At 38.0% G+C, this 23,428-nt stretch overlaps 1 protein-coding gene across 6 annotated transcripts in view; it reads right to left on the bottom strand.

The window, feature by feature from the left end:
- Nucleotides 1–23,386, bottom strand: part of pde4ca (phosphodiesterase 4C, cAMP-specific a) — a 45,239-nt gene extending 21,853 nt beyond the window's left edge. The window contains exons 1-3 of one of the 6 annotated variants that reach the window (XM_079613007.1): nt 23,301–23,386; nt 23,017–23,087; nt 22,495–22,715 (exon numbers count right to left, since the gene is read on the bottom strand). In XM_079613007.1, the coding sequence (XP_079469133.1) occupies nt 22,495–22,715; nt 23,017–23,058 (263 nt within the window). In that variant the 5' untranslated portion in view covers nt 23,059–23,087; nt 23,301–23,386. Of the gene's footprint in view, nt 1–269; nt 940–11,310; nt 11,976–20,183; nt 20,529–22,494; nt 22,716–23,016; nt 23,197–23,300 lie in introns of those variants that run through there. The other 5 variants (XM_079613006.1, XM_079613010.1, XM_079613008.1 and 2 more) reach the window with 5 other exon arrangements.
- Nucleotides 23,387–23,428: the final 42 nt, after the last annotated feature.

The raw sequence follows: 23,428 nt of genomic DNA, 5'->3' as shown, positions 1-23,428 counted from the left end.
AAACTTTTAGTTAACAGTTCTTAAAATAACAATTTAATATATATATAAGTAATATATAAGTAATCTAAAGAAACAATTTCCACTATAAAGAACCTTTTGTGCAATGTAAAAATTCCATGGATGTGAAAGGTTCTTCATGGAACCATCAATGCCCATAAAGAACATTTATTTGTATAGTGAATTTGCTACGATTTATTTTTATTTTTTTACCCCACTGTATTTGACAGTAATGTTGACTAGAATCACATATATAAATCAAAGTTTATTACCGCCTGCGTTTCTGCACAATGTCGATGGGTCTGTTGACGGCACATGGGGATCCATACAAATTCCAGTTCCGTGGCTTTAATGCCCGGTCAGCTGAGAAAGAGTATCCACAGTTTGCCGGTACGCTCATCTTGCCGGCACACTCATCCAGTGATGTCTCTCACGTAACTCCTTTACACAAATCACACAAATATTCTTTCTTTTCACTCTTTTTTTTTTTTAGGTAAACATTGTTCGTGGATCAAAATGACTCCTCATTGCCTCTGGTTAATAATTACACCACAACTGAAAATCTGGAGGAAAACAAGAAAAAGCAAAGCATGATATCCACTGTCCTCTTCTAACCATCCATCAGCGCTCACCTCCTCTGTGACACCTCTGCGAGTAAACGGGGATGTGAGATTGAGTGACAAGCCTTGTCAAAACCCATGCTTCACTCTGCAACTTTAAGAGATGCTCTGGCAGCATTTACACATGGATCTTCAGCTCGATCAGCTCCAGTCTATTTTCTCATGGAGACACCTCTAAGATGATCCTTTAAAAGAAGGTATCTCAGGCTTCTGTCCTATTCTGCTTCTGTGTGGTAGCTGGACTCATGTAGGAGAGTCTGTGCCATATTTTAGCTAGACTCTTTGCCCACTGCTGTCCCACGGCTGGAGCTCGCTTTACTCTGAGATCACGTTAAAGAAAGAGGGTGGGACCAAAGAAAGCATAGTTCCTGCCTCCTCGAGACATTAACTCTTTCTTGCTCTGTCTGCAGCTGATTAAAGGTGCTGAGTAATATAAAAGTAGCAATGATAAGAAAAATAAACAAAAACGATAGAAATTTAAATTAAATTCATTTTCATTGCAAAGACAGTCTTCTATTTGGGAATTATACTCAGAAACTTGGTTTCAACAAAAGGTTCACATTTTAACACTGGTCCTCATGGACTAAGATAATAAAAACAATCCAGAAAGATAGATCATCCACAGCTGTGAAAAGTCACCATGAAATCAAAATCAACAATTCTTGTTTTGTTTCTTTGTGGAATATTTAAGTATTTATTATAAATGATTTGTCTGTGCTCATCTTTTTTTTCTTTTTTATTCAGGTGCCTTAATCTTTAATCAAAATAACTTCCCCTCCCCTCCCTCTTGCAATGACATCTCTCCTCTTCTCTGACAGCGTGTTTACTGGCATGAGGACGGGACAACCTGTCACTCACATGACATCACAGCAACAGAAAACCACAGGGAACCAATCAATTCCTGATGGACAAAATCAAAAATTTGTCATGATTGAGAAGCTGTTTCACTCAGATATACATCACAATAGGGAAGAAAAGACTATCGCAACTTCCGCTTCATGCCGACTTAATTCTGGCCTGAATATCAGGTTGAATCTTGCATCCAGACACAAATGTGAATTAAAAACTTTAAAGGCAAGACAAAAGTCAGGTATATAGACTCTATTCCTTCCCCCCAAGAGAGGATCTGAGCCTACTATAACAATAGAAAAACTGCTACTGCTGCCAAGAATTGAAAGAGGCATGCATATAACTTCCTGAGCTGATATTTACATTCTTAAAGGTAGGGTAGGCAATTTCAGAGAGGCTAGTAGTAGCAAGTTAGCTTTAAAAGCATAAGATCCCACCCTTCCTTTAGACTAGAGCGTCTCCAAAGCCACGCATGAGCGCACACAGCAGATTCTGCAAAGCGTCACGAGAGATGGTGTTAAATTACCTCATGTCTCAAAGCACATAACTTTACAATAATAATGAACGTAAACAACTTAAAGAGCTCTACTTGTACCACCTGACTGCTACAAATTCATTTCGGCATTGATTGACATAGAAACGCATAAATCAAAGAACATCACATAGAACATCACGGACTGCCATCTCGTAATTACGGTTGCGACATGGCGTGAACGCAGCATAAGCTCGTTGTTTTGGTTCAGGAGGAACTGTAAAATGTTGCTACTGATTATTTGTGGCGCTTGCTGACTGTATGCAACTCTGCATAGCCTTACGGAACGCGCTGATAATGTCTCCGCGACATGTGCGCGGAGGTATGGAAATACATTGGTTGACAGGCAGGTAGGACATCGTATCATTGCATTCAGTCTGAATGTGATTATTGGACGAAATTTTTTGGTTCCTGTGACTTTCACAGAAAACATTTGTACATGTTTTAATATTTAGACCACTTCTATAATTGATTGCTATCAGGCTGTGAAGAAAGTTTCAACGAGTATAAGAAAAAGTGTTTATAAAACATATTGCCTACCCTACCTTTAATCTTCATATTCATTCTTGATGGATTAGTTTAGTTGAGATCTTAAGGGACTTCAAGGGGCATCCAATTACTTGAGACCAGTAGGGCTGTAATCAACCAAAGAAAATCTTGGTCGACCGAAGGCATGACATTTTCGACTAAAAATGACGTTAGGGAAAAAAACATTAAATTAATTAGCTGCGCACTTTGCGCAGTAGTTGTTAGCCTTGTTGTCCGCCTAAATGAATTATAAACAAACATAAAAAACTAGTAGGCTATTTACAGTATATTAAATCGTATTTGACCTAATTATTTTGCACTGAAATTAGTGACACACGAGTCTGTCGGCTCTGACAGCGTTGCATCACGTGCACGGTTGCGCAATATCATAGCCCATGATTTCCGAAAATAGTACTATGTTGTCAACTAGTGATATCACAAGAACTTTTGAGGAATATGCAACATAATTTAGACAATTGTTTTTGTCATATGTATTATAATAACTGACAGACACTATAATTTCAGCCGTGCAGCTCGCACAGAGCGAGGCAGAACATAGGAGCTCAGCTTCGCGGCTGAGACAAGAATTGACTATTAACTTAAAGCTTTTACTCTTAAACACAAAAGGCACGTCCACTTTAATAAAAAAAATAATATTTATTTAACAAACCAGATCAAGAGCAGAAACGAAATAAAGTGCATAACTGAAAAATAAAGCATAGGCTCAAAACTAATACAAACAGTGGGCACAGCGCATTAGGCTCCAATCCTTTTTTCCCCATTTTCTTTTTTTTTTAAATGCTGCCACACTGCCAATGTCTTTGTTGACATGGTAGAAGAGGACTATGAATTAAATGCTCTCACAAATAAATAAATAAATAATATTCAGCAAACCTTCTAGTAGCCGTCTCTCTTCTCCGGTGGGTTGGGCTAATCCAAAAGAAGTGAAAACAATAAGAACTTTGGTCGAGCCAGAACGTATCTACCAATAATCGACTAATCGACTGGGAGATTACAGCCCTAGAGACCAGCATGTGAGTACTGAAATGTTGTTACTATTGCTACCTCAAACAAAGTGGTTTAACTGGTTTCTTTGCTGTAAAACACTTCTTTGCAGTGACCGCGAAATAAACAAGTGGTAAATCACGTCCATGGTCTCTCATGGACCTTTTTCTTTTTCCACTAATGATAACACTCCCAGAATCACCTCAGAAAGGTAGTTTTCAAACAGTATGCAATTATTTAGAGTAGGGGTTCTCAAGTACGGCCTTTGAAGTCCACTTTTTATGAAGTATATATTCAACCCTGATCAAACTAATCTACCTATAACTAACTAGTAATCCTGAAGACCTTGATAAGCATGTTTAACTGTGTTTGTTCAGGGTTGGAGCTGAACTCTGCAGGAAAGTGGACTTCAAGGGACAGAGTAGAGAACCACTGATTTAGAGCATCTTTTACTTTCTAAACATATTTATTATTTAACATGCTAATTGTAGTTTCTCTCTCTAATTATTTAAATATCATTTGCAAACAAATTATATTGTCTGATAAAACAATGAATCCACTCAAACCACTTAAAACTGCTAGGATGTATTTGTTTCTCTATGCTAATGATTTGGACAGCATGAGGGCTGATAAAGATCTTTGGCTAAAACAAATGGCCTTGTTTGGACTATCTACATGTTTAAGTTAGAACAGTTTGCTAGGATGTCATACTCATGTTTCAAAAAATGATGATGGGCAACACTTAAGCTAAAATTTGGAAAGATTTAGTATTCAAGCAAACTGGAACATGCATGTTTTAGCACTCAAATATTGAAAATAACAGAAGGCCGTAGATCATCCACAGAACTGTTCATTTGGAATATTTTGATAGAAAGATCAGCCAATGGCCGGTTTTGTATTGATTTAAGATAAAGTTTTAGAAAATACATATTTCATGAGGTTTTTGACAGTTTGGAATCTGCTTTTAAAGTACGCTATCCAAGCATAAAACTCAAAACTATCCAGTTTAATAAACCCAACATAAAGATTCATGACATTGATGCTTTGGCTCTTTAAATAAATGTTAAATAACTAAACAAAACTGAATGATCAGGTGCTGTGCGTTGATAACATCAGTATCAGGATTTTCGAAGAATTGATGAAATATTTTTCCACAGCGCAATGAATTACCAATTACTGTGACGGATTAATGAATTACTGTACGAGGAATGAAAGTCCTGAGGTCAAGATGATATGTCTAAAGAAAAGTATTATTCTTGGCTCTGCAGCGTAGAGAAAAATTCTCCAGTGCTCACCTCAGTGCTCGTTTTTTTTATTACTCAGGGTTATAATGTGAGTGTTCAGACTAAGACAGAGTCCTGGAAACCTATCAGCTCCAGATAGCAAACAGACCTCAGTATTTATACCTGGCAAATGTCTTTGAAATGCTGATACTGGTGCAGAATCTTTTTCCAGTCTTTGTCTCCTAATCTATGCACAGAAAAAATGCATGCATTACCTTTCAATTTTAGTTTTGTTTTAAATAAAAAAATTTTTTCATATTTAATTATTTCAAATAAATACTGTTCTTTTGAACTTTATAAATCACCAAAGAATCCTGAAAAACACATGATTACCACAAAAATATAAGCAGCACTATTTTCAACATTGATAACAATAATAAGAAGAAATGTTTCTTGAGCAGCAAATCAGCATATTAGAATGATTTCTGAAGGATTGTGTGACGCTGAAGACGGGAGTAATGGTTTTGCCACAGGAATGATTACATTTTAAAACCTATTAAAATAAAAAAAATGGTTATTTTAAATTGTAATCATATTTCACAATATTACTATTTTTAATTTATTTTTGGATCAAATAAATGTATTAACTAGTCAGACAAGCTCCCCCCTCCTGCGGACTCTAAACCAAAGCAAAACCAAATGATAATTTCATTAAATTCACCTCTACATTCTCTGCACACCTGAACTAACCAAATAACTGAGCTCTTCTTGACAGTTTAAAGGGATAGTTCACCCAAAAATCTAAATTCTGTAATAATTTACTCAGCCTCCTGTGGTTCCAAATAGGGATGTCCAGATCCGATCACGTGATCGGAAATCGGGCCCGATCACCTGGTTTCAGACTCGATCGGAATCGGACGTTACCTCCCGATCAGGACACGGATATATATGTAATGTATATATATTCTCATTATTTTTTAACACATCTATAGTTATGCGATGGCACAGAGTTAGACCCTTTTGACTCCACAGAGAAACAGCAACGCGTGCGGCATGACATCACTTTGTTGACATCACCAAAAGTGAAGAATTTATGTTATTTATTACTTGATTGTTTAAGCTACCTCACAGAAGTGCTCTGTTTGTTAACAGAGTTGTTGAATGTTAAAATAAGGTGAATTAAATAAAAAATAAGGAACATCCTGGACTGTTTTTTCGCTCTTCTTTATTCTTTTTTTATGTACGTATTATAGAAGTATCGGATCGGGGACTCGGTATCGGTAGATACTCAAAATCAAATGACTCGGACTCGAGGGCAAAAAAACCTGATCCGTGGGAAAACAAAATGTTTTTTTGCCAGGACTGAGACTCCGAGGATGCATGAATCTCCAGCCAGACGTCACAGCAGGCATGAAGCATCACTGTGTTGACGTCACAGGCTTGTCACAATGCTTGGATAACAGCTGAAAGCGTCCAGACTCAAGATTAAATTCCTGTGATAACATTGTGCTAAGTATCAGAAAACCATTGCAAAAAAGTGAATTCTCCACGAAATGGAACATAATAATACGAAAGAGGAGGTCTGTGAAAAGATAGTGTGATTTTAGCTCTGCTTATAATTCTCCAGTGAGGATGCTTTCTGAAGCAAAAACTATAGTCTAATAAGCAAGTATTTCAACTGGTCTTGTGCTAAGAAATGTATAAATTGCAGTGTAGATTTGTTATAAGTACTGAAACTTTAATTTGAACTTTAATTTGACTTTGTAGCAGGCAGATGTGCAAATGTACCTTTATTCATTCATTATGTGATGCATTTACATTAGACCACTGCATCCCCTGCTGGTGAGACTTGAACTACACGTAGCAATCCGGAAGACCACATTTAGTTTAAACCAGTGGCTCTCAACTGGTTTGGCATTGTGACCCCCGTGGTCATTAAGCCAGAGGAGTAAAGTTTTAGGAATTTGGCATAATTCCTAAAAATATTTAAAGATGTATATTATTGTTAGAATATGACATAAATTGTACGAAAATGACAGTAGGGTAAGCTATAATAGCAGTTTTTTTGTTAATACAATAAAGTTAGTGAGCTGGTATAAGCCACCACAGTCATTAAAAAATATACAAAATAACACAAAGTGAAAATAAAGTGGCTTTTTGGGGTAATATGGAAACAACAGTTTTCCATGTAAATAATACACAATACTAGATAGAGTTGCATGCTCATAATCTCTTTTGCGCTTTATTTAATGAAGTGACATATAGCCCGTGCTGCTGCATTTACATGTGCAAGTGAAGAGTGACAGGACAAGAAAGTTTGTTTTCCTGAGGTGAGAGATTTTTCCGAAAACAAAATTAGAATAACGCACTGACATACAGCCAATCAAAATCCCAGTTTTTTCTCAGGCACTCTTTACTTAAACTGAGTCTGACATAAGTGGCAACAGCTTTCACGCACAAAAGTCTCACATCAGACAAATGTAGAAACTACATTGGTTGATGTTTCTTTGACTGCAAACGACCTACCAGTTGAGAAACAGCGGTTTAAACCGATCCCAGACCACTCAATCATGAGCTCAGCCCACCCACCACATACTGCAACGATACCAAGATAATGGTCTATAGTCAAATGGTATTAATAATAAATAAATTATTTTGATATTTACCGTAGTACTTATCATGTAAGGCCTACCATGGTGTATATTTGGTACTCCAAAGTACTTCAAAATCATTTTATGATATTAATATGGTACCATAGTATCATATCAAAATACTATCACAAAATAGGATCAAAACAAAGCAAAACTAGGGAAATAACATCTAAACATCTTAAACAAGCCTTCCAACTGGTTTTAGAGATGTGTTAGACACTTTTCTGTGGTCTGGTAAGTCGGCTAACCAGTACAACCAGTTGAGCACCCAGGCTTGAAGACCAGCTAAGACCACCAAACCAGCTTAGGCTATAAGAAAGAACAGATCACCTTTGAATCTAGAGTATAAACTGCAATGCTGAAAGGTCTACCAGTATTTCTTCAAGTAATCTAATATGTGATGTTTGTAGTAACATACATTTACCAGTAGATGTCACCAGCCTATAATCTAAGAGCACTGTAACACTAACCGAAAACAGCAAGGTATAAAAAAACTGGTCTGACAGCTTCTATTAGATTGCTGGTTTTTAATGGAGAAAGGGCAGACGGGTTGGCAGGGTTTCTGGCATTAGTGAGAAAGGCTGACAGATCAATGAGCGGTGGGAGTCATTGGGGAAAGCAGCCATGCTGAAAATATGGAGCAGAACAGTGACGCACAGCGACTCCAGTCACAGCATCAGCGCCTATTGACTATTCTGAGCTCTGAGGTTTTATTTTTGGGACTGCTGGATACTGACACTGTTGTCCTGTGATTGGTTCACCTTACTTGACTTTCTCTTTCGACATCTGTTCGGAACCCCTCGACAAGTTTCTACTCCAATATGTGATGGGATGTCTAAGTATTTGCTGAACCAGTAAAATTAAGAAGCTGCAACCCCCACTACATTCAAAAAAGTCTTACATAAAATGTAATGCAAACTCAATATTATTAGTCATTCTGAATTTTAGCTCAGCATTATCAGGCAGTGACATTCTTCTTAAGGGCCGTTCACAAAGAAGTTGTTTTGTGCATTCCCCCCTGTAGAAATTCATGTACTTGTGCACTATTCAATGCAGTTTTGTAGTATAAATAGTGTGAGTATTCCAAAAAAAAAAGTGCACTTTAAATACCCGGATGATGCACTGAAAAAATGAAGTGTGGAATGTTGGACACTTCATGCACTCAACTGTCACAGCTTTAATATGTAGCAGAGGGGAAGGGACTATCTGACTGAATGACAAAATAAATCACAGAAAATTCATCCACTACACAGTGCATAGTAGATAGTGTAGGCTATAGTGTGTAATTTGGGACAACTATAGTTCCCCCCCCCATGTAAACATGTGCATGCGGACATGTTTGACCACTGACTCGCGCCTCGTGTCTTAAGTTAAAAGAAGTTTTTTTTTTTTTTAAACAAAAAAACGCATTGCAAGCCTTTGATGTTGTTCCATTCTGTCCAGCGTCTCGCATTTTGTGAAAGCCTAAAAGCTTTGTAAAAGGCTCAATTCCATCTGTTCATCACGTCATAGAGCAAGAAAAATTAGTTTTACAATCTCTTGAATATTTTGAAGCATCAAAGTGACAGTTGCGTAGCTGTCAATTGAGGGACAGAAAACTCAGATTTCACCACAAAAATCTTCATTTGTGTTCCGAAGATGAACAAAGTCTTACAGGTTTGGAACGATACGAGGGAGAGTATTCAATGACATAATTTGCATTGCTGTGTGAACTATCCCTTTAAACTAAGTGAAAAGAAAATGCAGTGAAAATATATTTTCACATCTTTCCAAATGAAACCACAGCAGAGCCGTTTCTCGTCAAGAAGCACTCAGTCATCGCACTCAGTCCTAAGTGTTTTGAATGAATGGGTTGGGTTGAAATAATGATTCAATGACTCAATGATACAAAGACAGACACCTGCCTCTGAACTACTGGCATAACTGGTAACTGATGTAATCTGCACAGAGTCACTGAAAAGTCTGTCTGGAACAAACTACAGCCAATCATGTTTGAGGACCTGAAGTAATTGTTGTACAAAACAGTAAAGTTAAATAATTTAATTATCGTAGTGTTTTCAACGACCACATATTCAAGTGTTTTGTTTAACAAAAGCAAAATAAGGTTCTTTCTATATATTATAGCCTACCACTTGCTATCACCAGGTGGATGTGCTCTTAGTTGATGGTCTACACTAACATGTAGTACAAAACTAAGAAATTATCAGGTAAATGTTTTGATGTTGAAGCTCTACAACACTGCTTGCCCTGCTTTAAATGGTTATTGTGGTGAGACACATCTAGGAAACAAATCGCAGCTTTGTCTGAGTCACATGGAGAGTAAGAGCGTTGTCTCTGAGTGAAAAGCCTCTTGTGAACAGTGAAACATTGTGATATGCTGTGCGGAGTTGTGACAGGTCCTTTAGATAGCCATACATTGAAGAGTGGCAGTGTTTCAAAGAGGCTCAAATGAATCTACTTTACAAGAGATAAATACAGCTCAGACTTACCAATAAAATCACTGCAAATATATAGCGGCTGTGATCACTGGTGTCTTGATTGTAATCTTTATCTAGGGATGAACAATATCTCAAATCGACAAGAAACGTGACTTTTTAACGTTATTGCTAAAAGTGTGATTAGTAAAATAGGCCAATATATTTAGGGTGATAAATGAAAGCCTCATGATCACACAACAATATTTTAACTTTTAATTTCAGTGTCACATGATCCTTCAGAAATTATTCTAATCTGCAGATTTGGTGCTCAAAAACATTTCTTATTAGCAATGTTGAAAACAGTTGTGCTGCTTAATATTTTTGTGGTAAAAATTTGATAAATAGAAAGTAATGTAAAAGTCTTTACTGACACTTTTGATCAATTGAATGCATCCTTGATAAATATAAGCATTCATTTCTTTCTTTCAAAAAAAAAAAATCTTACTGACCCCATACTTTTGAATGGTAATGTAACTTTCTTTAGTTTGTTTGAAGAGCGCTTAATCAATGTAGATTGATATCTACTACTGGCCAACATATCTGTTATCAGCTTCAAAACATAAAAAGTTGATGGTAACGCTCAACATTTCCAAATCGGTGCATCCCTAACTGATTTCAAATGATCAAATTAAGTTCAGGTCAGGGAAACTATCAAGTACCAAAGAACAGAAAATGTCATCAAAATGTATGCGTGTTTGAATTTGATCTGAATTTTGATTGAATTTGGCCAGATATAGAGTACAAGAGCATAATTCACCCATCATTTACATTAGATAATGCCAGGCATGCTGGATAGCACAGAGGTTACTGTGTGCATAAGGTTGCGATGTGTCTGCCCATCGTGACTCTGCCTGGCTGCCACAGGCGAACATCAACAGACAGTGGCTGAGCCATCGATTCTCTACCTCTGCTGGCCTCGGGCTGTCCAGGCCACAGATATAGCAGCAACACAACACATCACATAACAGCCAGCGCTGCTCTCTGCCGGCTTTAACACTGTCATACTATAACAGCGCTAGCAGAAAAACAGGGAAATCTAAGTAACTCCAGAGCAGCTCTCTCCACTAGACGGTGCACACGTCATTTCAGAGTTGATGTTAGTGGTGTCAGAAATCCAGTGGAGACGGGAGCACTGGTTTGCTTCAAGACTTTCTTACACAAGAAAAACCTGTCAGGGCTGCAGCACTGGAAAAACACCATATTCACACAAAGAGCAAATCTCATTCTGCAGTTATTTCAAAATGTTATCAACACAGCAAAAATGATATTTACATCATGTGACAACATGAGCAATTTAGCAGAGTTCAACCAAGGTCATTATATAATCAATGACATTTTAAAATTGAAGCTTAAAAGTGAGATTAGCATATGACCGACTCAACCGAAGGTGAAGACACCATCATTGTTGCTTCTGTTGCTTATACATACCCAATGCATGAGTGCCGTCGCGTTGAGTAGTTCATCTGCATTGTCTTCCTGGGAAAACGATGATCTTTGTTCATTGTGAGAGAGGATTATGTTAGCTTTTGAATACTAAAGTTACAACTTGGGAAGTGTTTCCAATTTTAGACAGCAAGAGCGTGACAACTAAAAGCAACACCTCAGATGATTTCTTATCTTGATCTCATGTCCACTATGTCCCCAGTGACTCCATCCGCAGAGAAACATAATGCTGTGACAATCTCGAAGCCATGTACTGAACAAAAACTCAGCAGAGCGAAAATTGTTTCAGTGGTTTCCCTGAATGTAACAGATGCTAAAACTCAAACTTGACATGAACTTAAATAGGCCACTATAGCGTCCGCATAAAGGCCTACCATAGCCTCTACAGTCCCAGGTGAAAGTCTTTAGGAAATCGCAACACTCCTAGTTTCGACCTGCTTGATTCCACAAAGTCCTTAAAGGTAGAGAATAAGGGGGGGGGGGAAATTTGCCCAGCAAAAAAATTATGTTCCTAAACATCAAAAGGTATTTGCTGATATTTCATTAGTTGCATAAAAGTCTGAAAATCTGTGGCTCATAATCCTATCAGATGCTCCATAGAGTGTGCCGTCCCATCCAGCCTCCTGGTGCCATTCTCTGAATCCAAAGCCCTGAAACTAAACTCTGGCCTGAAACAACCAGCCTTTGATAGAGAGAGAGAGAGGAGAGAGAGAGAGAGAGAGAGAGAGAGAGAGAGAGAGAGAGAGAGAGAGAGAGAGAGAGAGAGAGAGAGAGAGAGAGAGAGAGAGAGAGAGAGAGAGAGAGAGGAGAGAGAGAGAGAGAGAGAGAGAGAGAGAGAGAGAGAGAGAGAGAGAGAGAGAGAGAGAGAGAGAGAGAGAGAGAGAGAGAGAGAGAGAGAACCCTGCAGTACTGTTGCATAAAAGGTATTTTTCAGGGGTCGGTTTGTGATAGATGGGGTGTCCTGAGCCTCAACATCTTCAAGTGCTCTAAAAGTAATAACCTGAGTCCTACACATCACTGGCCTGTTTCCAAATGCAACACTAACTGAACCTTGCCTGCAGCGAAATAATGACACTGTGTCACTAAATCCAATACATCGAGGGAGGTGATGGCATGTACACACAGCGGCTCAACATTCTGAACACAACTTTTTGTACTTTGTCACGAAATATATTTCTAGTATACATTGAGTAGAATATAAAAAGTTGAAGTGTAATCTTTACATTTACTAACTTGCATGGTCTGTATTAATAGAACAAGATTATTACAAAATGACAACGATGTCAAGTAAGGAGTAAGATAAGGAAAAGCTGCTCAGCTTTACCCTCTAGTGGACACAAAATATTTCACCCCTGCAAAAAGGCCTCCTTTAATCTTATAGCGGTGGACATTTTACTGTAACTTAATTTTTTTCCTTTTATATTTTGTCCGTAAACCCAATTTTTTTTTTTTTTTTTTGGTAATTCAGGTGAATGTGGTAATTGTCCTGTGATTTGACTGTCCTCATCATGAACTTCAAATACATATATACCTAAAATGTATTTATTGTCTTGCAGTGATAGGCCTCCACATAATAGAAAGAGAATAAAAACGGAGAAGAAGACTTTGAGCATGCGCATAAACCTTGCGCGATGTAGCCTATACAATAATATTAGGCACAGTAGCTTCTTCTTTTCTTTTTTACCAAGAACTTTATTAAACAATATGAACAACCATAAATGGCCAGGTACAAAATAGGGATGAGTCACTCACGATATTCAATTAGCCTAGTTAGCGGACTCATAAAGCTTGCCACAAAGAACCGGCAAAAGTAGGCCTAATGAATGAGTCAAATATAGCAAGGAGACATTTTAATTGTTTAAAAGTAGTGATTTCAAGCATTTTCAATTTCTGAGTTTCGGTTCATTTATGAGACGAGTTCCAGTTCACGAGCAATGCAAGTTATATTGCGCCGGCGCGTCCATGTCATGATTATATTGTCAGCTATATTTGCTTCTTATTTATTAAGTCCAGGCAATTGGTTGATGAAACATTGATTAAAATTAAGATACAATTTATACAAAACGAAATTCACTTTAAAGAAAGGCTTTATACAAAACAAAAATTAATGTGGTCAAAATTATGTCTCCCGATATACTGCACATCTTATGATTACTGAGATTGCCAGTGGGATTATGCTGTTCACTTTCATAAATCAACATAGATGAAATTAAAAAAATAACATATTATTTAAACATAAGTATGAAACTAAATACATTTTATTTAATGGCTACAACAGGCATACTGAGAAATTTAATGTTGGAGTGGAATTTGAGCGAACACTGTTTTGCCGGTGAGCATGTGGGGAATTATTTTATTATTATGCTATTCAAAAAACGCACCACTGTTTTTTGAATAGCCTAATAATAAAATAATTTCCAGTGATCGACGAATATTATTTTTGTTTGAAATGCCCATCCCTACAAAATACAAAATGTCTTAATCAGACAACAGACCAGCACCCTAGCATAAGAAAAATGTAAAGAAATACAATAAAAATACATTCAAGTAAATAATAAATAAAGGAATAAAAGAGGCTCAGTAGCTTCTGCAGCATTATATTATATTTTTATACAATGTAGTCGGATGGTGTTGTTGCTGTTACGTGACTAAGCAGTGTCTGACTAGTCGACATGTGGGGTGATGACATCATCGTTTCACAAAATATACGGATTGGCTGTACACACGAAAACGCAAGCGTGTCGTTTTCAGATTTATCCACTCTGGGACCCGGTTTCAAAAAATAGCGGTTTCAGTCTCTCGAAACGCCAATACGACACAAAATTTGTCCGTATACAGCTAAACGCGTCTCCGTGTGGACAGTAGTTGTTTCTCTTCAGTTACCCGTTCCCTTTGTTCTAGTTTCCCAACAGTCATTTGTTACCATGGACATTAATTAACCAGCACACCTGTTTGTAATTAAGTTGGCTTGTGAAAGCCAATTTACTGAAATCCTATTTAAACTTATTATTAATGGTGCTTGCCTATAGGCAAAGCAACATTAGTGTTATTGCTCATACTTATTATTTTTTTTATTATTATTATTCTTCCACACAAAGTTCGGCGCGAAACTCGCCCCGCACCGTTTGTCACAGACCCCTGGGTGAGGTGTCAAATCGACCGGCTCATTGAGGAGAGGTGTGCTATATCTTTTCTAAGCGATCGGGTGTACGATGTTCGCACAGCGGACGAAAAAGCGGCCAAAAAAGTCCCATTGACTTAACATTGCGGAATTTTCAGAAATTCAAATCCCAACTGTCATTTTTCACACACACAGACACAAAGGGCCTGACACCCCTGCATGTCTCCCCCTCTCTCTCCCTCAGAGGATTTATATTATCAAGCAGCCAATAAGTAATGGCCTAAAATCTTCATAGCCACACCATAGCAACCAGTTACAGCACCCTAGCAACCATAGGCTATAGGCACGAGGCCGCAGGCCTCGTGCACTCATTATAATGCACTCGTTTAATAGAGATTTTAAATACTCTATAAAAACTCACTCGTAGGCACGAGGCCGCAGGCCTCGTGCCTAACCTTAGCCCTAACCCCATAGTAACCATCTGTGAAAACTACCAACCACCTAGTAACACCATAGCAACCAGTTACAGCACCCTAGCAACCATAGGCTATAGGCACGAGGCCGCAGGCCTCGTGCACTCATTATAATGCACTCGTTTAATAACACAACCACTCAAAATACCTTAGAACTCCCTAGCAACACCCTAGGAACCACCCAAAATACCTTAGAACTCCCTAGCAACACCATAGCAACCACCCAAAACACCTTAAAACACCCTAGGAACCACCCATAACACCCTAGCAACCACCCAAAATACCTTAGAACTCCCTAGCAACACCATAGCAACCACCCAAAATACCTCATAACTCCCTAGCAACCACCCAAAATACCTCAGAACTCCCTAGTAACACCATAGCAACCACCCAAAATACCTTAGAACTCCCTAGCAACACCCTAGCAACCACCCAAAATACCTCAGAACTCCCTAGCAACCACCCAGAACACCCTAGCAACTGCCTAGCAACCACCCAGAACACCCTAGCAACCGCCTAGCAACCACCCAGAACACCCTAGCAACTGCCTAGTAACCACCTAGAACACCCTAGCAACTGCCTAGCAACCACCCAAAACACCCTAGTAACCACCCAGAACACCCTAGCAACCAACCCAAAACATGAATAAGTCATATCTCAGCAGCAGAACATCGTACAGACATGGTTGTTGGCTCGTATGCAATCATGTACCACACTCTAGCAACCGAGTGGTGAGTTTTGCCACTGCAAGCACCATTCACATTTTCTTCTGGAAATGTACGTTCTAGTTATTATTCTTTTTATGAGACTAAAATTTCTATATCAAACTCGTCCTAGAGCTTTAACTCTACATACTCCAAACTCGGCCCAGACACTCAAACTGTTCTGACTCGCGTTGCTATATCTTTTTAGACTGATCGGACTTACGGTTTTCCTATAAATGACGATCAAACTCGGAAAAAATCCCATTGACTTAACATTGCGGAATGTTCAGATTTTCAAACTCCCCAACTGCCAAAAATTCAAATCAAAATCCCTTGAAAGCCTAGACTAAATCAAACTGCCATTCTATACACTATATGAGCCATTGAGACTCATTAAACTCATCTATCTATCCACCTCAAACTATTTTAAACTTCAAACTAATTTAAACTTTTTATGAATAAAAACTATAAAAACTCGCTCGTAGGCACAAGGCCGCAGGCCTTGTGCCTCACCTTAGCCCTAACTCCAGGATGCTAATATACACTGAACTCTGAACTCTTAGACTCATGTAAACTTCAAACTACTTTAAACTTTAAACTCATAAACTCATGCATTCACTAAACTCTAAACTCAAAAACTCTTGAGTGTGTGTGTGTGAGAGAGCAAGTTAGTGTGTTATAACACCCTAGCAACACCATAGCAACCACCCATAACACCCTAGAAACTGCCTAAAATACCTTAGAACTCCCTAGTAACACCATAGCAACCACCTATAACACCCTAGCAACCACCCAAAATACCTTAGAACACCCTAGCAACACCATAGCAACCACCCAAAACACCTTAGAACACCCTAGCAACCACCCATAACACCCTAGCAACCACCCAAAATACCTCATAACTCCCTAGCAACACCATAGCAACCACCCAAAATACCTAAGAACTCCCTAGCAACACCATAGCAACCACCCAAAACACCTTAGAACTCTCTAGCAACACCCTAGCAACCACCCAAAATACCTTAGAACTCCCTAGCAACACCCTAGCAACCACCCAAAACACCTCAGAACTCCCTAGCAACACCCTAGCAACCACCCAAAACACCTTAGAACTCCCTAGCAACACCCTAGCAACCACCCAAAACACCTTAGAACTCCCTAGCAACCACCCAAAATACCTCAGAACTCCCTAGCAACACCATAGCAACCATCCATAACACCCTAGCAACCACCCAAAATGCCATAGCAACCGCCTAGCAACCACTCAGAACACCTTAGCAACCCTCTAGAAACACCCTAGTAACTTTAAACTACTTCAAACTATACTTTAAACTAATTTAAACTTCAAACTAATTTAAACTTTAATCTACTTTAAACTATTTTTAACTGTAAACTACTTTAAACTTTAAACTACTTTAAACTAATTTAAACTTCAAACTACTTTAAAGTTTAAACTATTTTTAAATGTAAACTAATTTAAACTTTAAACTACTTTAAACTTTAAACTATTTTAAACTTTACACTAATTTAAACTTCAAACTACTTTAAACTTTAAACTAATTTAAACTTCAAACTACTTTAAACTTTAAACTTTTTCAAACTATCTGGTCCAAACTTTCACAAGCCAACTTAAAGTTTGTTTCAACGAACTTTTTAATCTAGTTAGTTCATTGCATGTCTATTTAAGTTCCTCATTTCCTTTCATCATTGTCGGGTAAACGTTTGTGTTACGTTTGATCTTGTTGCTTTCGTTTTGTTTTACTCTTTTCATTTTTTTAATTAAATAAAAATTATGTATTTAATTTTTTTCCCCAATCATTTTATTAACATAAAATCTTGAAACACAAAATTTATTCATCAACTAGCCTACTACAGAAGAGCCTCCAGTGATTCTAAAAGAAGTGCAGATGAATCAGCAGCCTGTACGTGACAGGGGGAGAGGAGAGAGAAACTTTGGGTTGATCTGTTTATGGGTCAGGCGAGGGTGAGGGAGGATGAGGCCTGCTGCAGGCGCTTGAACTCAGGTTGTTGATATTGGCCAAACAGTCTTGAGAGGCAGATCAGCACATGACAGCATAACGCTCAAGAAGAACGTCAAGAGCAATGAGCGCCTTACACACAAGATCTGGATCCAAAACACATCTAGCATCTCTGAAAAGTTGTTAAAGCAGAAGCAGCAGCAACAAAGACAAGCTCTTGGAATTATGTTCAAAATCCAGGTGGGTAAAGAATCAGGGGAAGTTATAGTTCTCCTCTAAAATACCCACAGATCAGATTGTGCTAGTTCGCTGAAGTCACATGCTTTGTAAGTGCAGCAAAGCAGAGAATCAGCTCCCTAAATATTGAGGGATTCACAGGTCAAAATATTTGCTTCGGTGAGATGCATTAATAGCGGAGTTAAGAACCAGAAAAGATAGATTTAACCACTCAGTGGAAGGACTTCTCAGAGCAAACAGATCTGCTGTTATTATAACCTCGTAACATTCTGTTCAAGACACTTTCAAGTTCCTGACACTAAATGTTAAATAAAGTCTTTTGCTCTGATTTGCTTCATCTCTTGCGGACAGTATTCTGACAGAGATATGGCTTGTTTAATCGTTCCTGTTCCTACACCATCCTGCCATAATTCAGCCTGTTTCTTTCTCCTCCCAAATCCTTGACCCACGCACACACATACCAAAAATATCTTTTCAGCTTTAAAAGTCACATTTGACCCGTGTGGACTTCCACTGTTCACAGAGCCAGGGGAACTGCTTCAGCGTCCATTAGACGCGCATGGCAGGTTGACTCTTTCCACTTGAACACGGTGACCTGCGTTTAAACATTTGAGCTGAAACTGTTCTCTGGCAGATTTATTCTCTGATAAACAACTTCTGAGTTCACTTGTGCTCACCTCTTGGCAAAATACTTGATAACTGTAATCCGTTAACAAATATTTGAAGTAATGTCTATTTCATAGTTCTGAAATATAACACCTCTTTTGAGCTCTGCTGCTGATTTCTCAACATTTATTGCATGTGCGTGTATGGCTGGGGATGTTTACAGTGTTGTCAGGCTCTGACTTCCTCAAATCTTGGAAGTTTAACAGACGCAAAAACAACTCAAAACAGAGGCTGTAACATGTCAAAGGCACAGGCGTTAGAGATGCATTTTGGCAATGACTTTCAAAAGGGCATTTTTACGGGTTTATACTGGGTTTTATTGGTGGCACTTACATAGTTTAAATCATGTGATTCTTTACTTTCAGTGTGTTTTGAGGACAATAAAAAAGAAAGAAAGAAAGAAAGAAAGAAAGAAAGAAAGAAAGAAAGAAAGAAAGAAAGAAAGAAAGAAAGAAAGAAAGATAGATTCACACTGGTGCAACACACTACTGTTCAAAAATCTAGGGTCAGTAATTGTTTTGAAAGAAACTTTTACTATTAAATTGAAAGTAAAGACAATTATAATGCTACAAAATATTTCTTTTTCAAATAAATGCTGTTCTTTTGAACTTTCGATTACATTTCATCAAAGAATCTTGATAAAATGTATCACAGTTTCCATAAAAATATTGAGCACCAAATCAGCAGAATGATTTCTGAAGGATCATGTGACACTGACATCTTTCCTTTGCCATCAGAGGAATAAATGACATTTTAAATTATAACAGTTATTTTAATCGTAATAATACAAACAGTATTTTTGATCAAATACATGACATGACATCTTAATGAGCATAAAGCTTCTTTGAGCTTCTTTCAAAAACATGAAAAAAATGTATCAGCCGTTTGAACAATAGTGGAGAGTAAAAAAACGTAAGCCAGAAAAGGCCAATAATTTGCAGAACTTACAAACCACGTTGACAACCTAACAAGTATTATTTGACACAAATGCTGACTTGGGTCTATTAAGGTCCAAAAACGACACTTAAAAAAAAAAGTGTCAAGTAGCCAAAATAAACCAATAAATTTTATAGTATAAAAATATTGTAATATAAAAAGGTAATTCTTCGTGCTTCCAGCACTGCAGTCTGTATACATGCACATATCTAAAAAAGTAAAAATAGGAAAATTATACAACGCAGAACAAAGCCTTTTCTCTCAGAAAGTCAAGTGCTCATAGTTCATTTTACTGCCAGGTTGGACTTTACCAGGCTTAAGAGACAAAACCAGAATGACTGCAAAAAAGCAGTTCATTCGATCACTGATGAGATAGGCTGACAATAAATACCTCAGGTCAAGACATCTTCCCAAACAAAGACATCTTTTTATGCTTCCACACAGCACACAAACCACCTCCTTGATTATAGTGATTATACATTGTAGCTAGAAGTGTTAGCATCAATACAAACTTTGGACAGGGGGGCAATGTCTCAAGCAGCCACAAAATTTGCCATGTGATGTGTTGTTACGTAGATGCCTGTGCCACAAGACTCCTGTGTGTGTGTGTGTGTGTGTGTGTGTGTGTGTGTGTGTGTGTGTGTGTGTGTGTGTGTGTGTGTGTGTGTGTGTGTGTTTGTTTTTGAAGCCAAGCCTCCCAGTAAGATGCTAAATAAACGATGCAGAAGAGTTCAGATCCTACCTGGGAGTGTGAGCCAAAGTGAAGCGTCTCTGCAAAGCAATGCTGCGATTCATCATCAGCCTCCGGAAGAGCAGAGGCGAGTTGCGGGGCGAACTCCGAGGAGAGTCCCGCGGAGACATTTTGGGGGAGCCAGTGGGAGAGTTTCCCTTCACCTTGAGATGCGAGGGTCTCTGAGGTCTCTCCTCTTCCGAACTCATGTCACTCATGACAGCAGAGTTCCTGTGTCTTCACGACTGTCTAGTCATGGCATGAGTCGCTCACTCACACTGCTTTCTCAACACAAAAACCACAGTCTACATCTCTCACCCTTCACTAGAGCTGAGAAATCCAGCCTTGCTTCAGAGATCACAGGCACATTAATGGAGCCAGCCATCATAGCAATGGAACATCTCCCCTCGTGAACTCGCTTTGTTTACATAACTTGGAAGACTTCCCTCCAACGGACTAAATATGGCAGTGTGATTTACAATGAGAGGACTCCATGATAGAGCTCTCTAAGTGGCCCCACCTCCGCATTAAGACTATTAGTGTGCGAGGTCCAGTGTTTACTGGTCTATAATGACTTCCTGTTCCAGTCCCCTGGCGTGCTGAAAAGCCAAAGCACAAGCGGCGCAATGCAGAGCTGATCAGGGCGAACAGATTCCCTTCGAGAAATGCGTATGCCTTTCACATGCTCTAGGTTTACCAGGAGAAGTCACATGAAAGCTCTGACTATAAAAAGCAAAGTCAGATAAAGTCAGACAGAGAGCATGGCTCATGTCACGATGGCCCTCTATCACGGGCCCCATGGGCTTTGATTATCAGAGGGGAAAAGGTTCCCTGTGATCCTGCCGGATGAGTGGTGTACGCAAAAAACAATATGCATACAGTCCCCCCCCCCCCCCCCCCCCAAAAAAAGGATTTGCATACTTTAGATACACTTAAAAATGTCTTCTGCATTACAAAACTAGACATTGAACCAATTATTAAAACTTTAGATTAACAAAATATATATTTTATATACAAAGCAATATACACTACTATTTAAATGTTTGGAGTCAGGAATATGTTATTTATTTAATAGTTCTATTCAGCAAGGATTAATTAAATTGCTCAAAACTAAAGTGACAGTACAGACATTTATAATGTTACACAAGATTTCTAATTCATATAAATGTTTTTCTTTCTATTCATCAAAGAACCCCAAAATAAAAAATTATTATGGTTTCCACAAAACCATTTCTTGAGCACCAAATCAGCATATTAGAATGATTTCTGAACTGAAGACTGGAGTAATGATGCTGAAAATTCAGCTTTGCCATCACAGGAATAAATGACATTTTAAATAAGGATTATGAAATTAGAAGAGAGTTATTCTGACTTGTAGTAACATGTTACAGTATTACTGTTTGTGTTTTTGATCAAATAAATGCAGCTGTGGTGATAGAGACATGATTATTTATTTTTTTGGCCATATCGCCCATTTGTTTGGTGTTTTGTCTATGCAATGACATTCAGATGTTTTAAGTGTGACTTACTGCATGTGTCCAAAAATGTTTTTTGGAGCCACTGTATATGTGGGGGGAAATTGGATTTTTAACCCTTTGGGTGGTCATTAGAGGAGACCCATAGTTTGTAGCAACATTTCTTTCATCTTAATGATATCAGCTGCCACTAAAGTTACCTGAAAAGTGATTCTGGCAAATAAAATAAAAAAATTCATAATGTGTAAGTGCACATTTACTGACTCTGTTTATGATTTTTGTCCTGACTGTTTTCTTGTCAGAGGTAGCCTATATTTCTGGTCTTTAGGGAACAATAGCTCCCTCTGCTGTCTCTATAATGTAAAACGTCAATATCTGGCTCCGGACACTAAATCAATTAACGAATAACTGACTGAGCTGAGGTATAGGATATGTGGTAATTGAATAACAATTATTTAAATACTGATGTAGTTCAGTGTACATTATGTTAAATTACAAGACATTATACCTCATAGTCAAGAAACAACATAGGCCAACACAACATTGAAACAACGTTAGGCCTGTGCTTGGCCTCCGTCTAAAGTTGCTGACGTGAAGCCACTATTTTGAAAACAGGTAGGCTAACATGACGAACAGTTATCGACTAAAATCTGTTTTGTAAAGTTCCTCTTACACTTGATTACAACATACGATAAAAAACAAGAGTTTTGCTCGTTCTTCACAAACAGTATAACGTTACGGCTAACAGTTACAAAGCACTCGCTTGAAATTGAATTCCTTTCGTCAAATGCTCACAGGTTAAGTTTAAGTGGTTCAAAGAGTCTTTATAAAACAAAAGAGCGGCTTACCATGAACTTTGAATACCATCGAAGTCGAAGCCATTGGCGATGCCATTGCCGAGACAGAAGAAGGCCTTGCGTGGTGTGATCTCTGAATCTCCGTGAGCCGAGAGCCGGCGGGACAGACGGGGAAGCTGAAGGACCCCTGAAAATGTCCTCTTAACTGTACGGTGACTGGGCATGGGTTTGGAACCGTGCAGGACCTGCTGGTTCACAGTGTCCCATTCTCTCTGAATTAAACAGAGCAAGTAAATAATATTGACATAATTACTATCAAGGTAACAGTAATAAACTAATAATAATAATAATAATAATAATCTAATGTTAATTTGCCAGACAGTTTGCTTTTTATTTGAATAATATAATGCCTAATGATGGAAATATTAGGGTACGCTTTAATTTTGTCGCCTATTATAAATTGGTGATAATCTGCACAGTTACAGTGAATCTACACTAATCTTTTAAGAATCAGACCAGAGAGGATAATAACCAGATAATAACTGTGAGCACTGATGTACTGATACGACCTACCTCTGACGTCCAGAAAGACTTCAAAGAAGAACTTCTCTTCATATTGTTGAAAGCAATTGTTGGAGGCACTTCTACAGTTTCGGGATAAAAAACAACAATTAAACTGGATTTGTTCAAAAAGTAGAAACTCAACTTTTCAGATTCCTGAAATAAAAAACACATTCTACATGGCTATAGAGTTAATATAAAATAAAGATAATTAGAAACATTAAGCACCCATCAATAATAAACAAATCTAGTATTTAAATAAACAATAGTGTAAATGTGCAACAAATAACACTTACTTCTAAAACTGAGAAGACATGGTAAGATGTATTGTGTTTTTCTTCAAATAATTTTGAAGCATATCTTCAATCCAAGAGTTGCACATTCTGGTCACTACCAAAAAAAGGTTGTTGTCCAATCCTGTGGC

Source organism: Phoxinus phoxinus (assembly GCF_949152265.1).
Source record: "Phoxinus phoxinus genome assembly, chromosome: 5".
In the NCBI taxonomy this organism is placed as follows: domain Eukaryota; kingdom Metazoa; phylum Chordata; class Actinopteri; order Cypriniformes; family Leuciscidae; genus Phoxinus; species Phoxinus phoxinus.
This window is presented reverse-complemented; position numbering and strand designations above follow the sequence as displayed.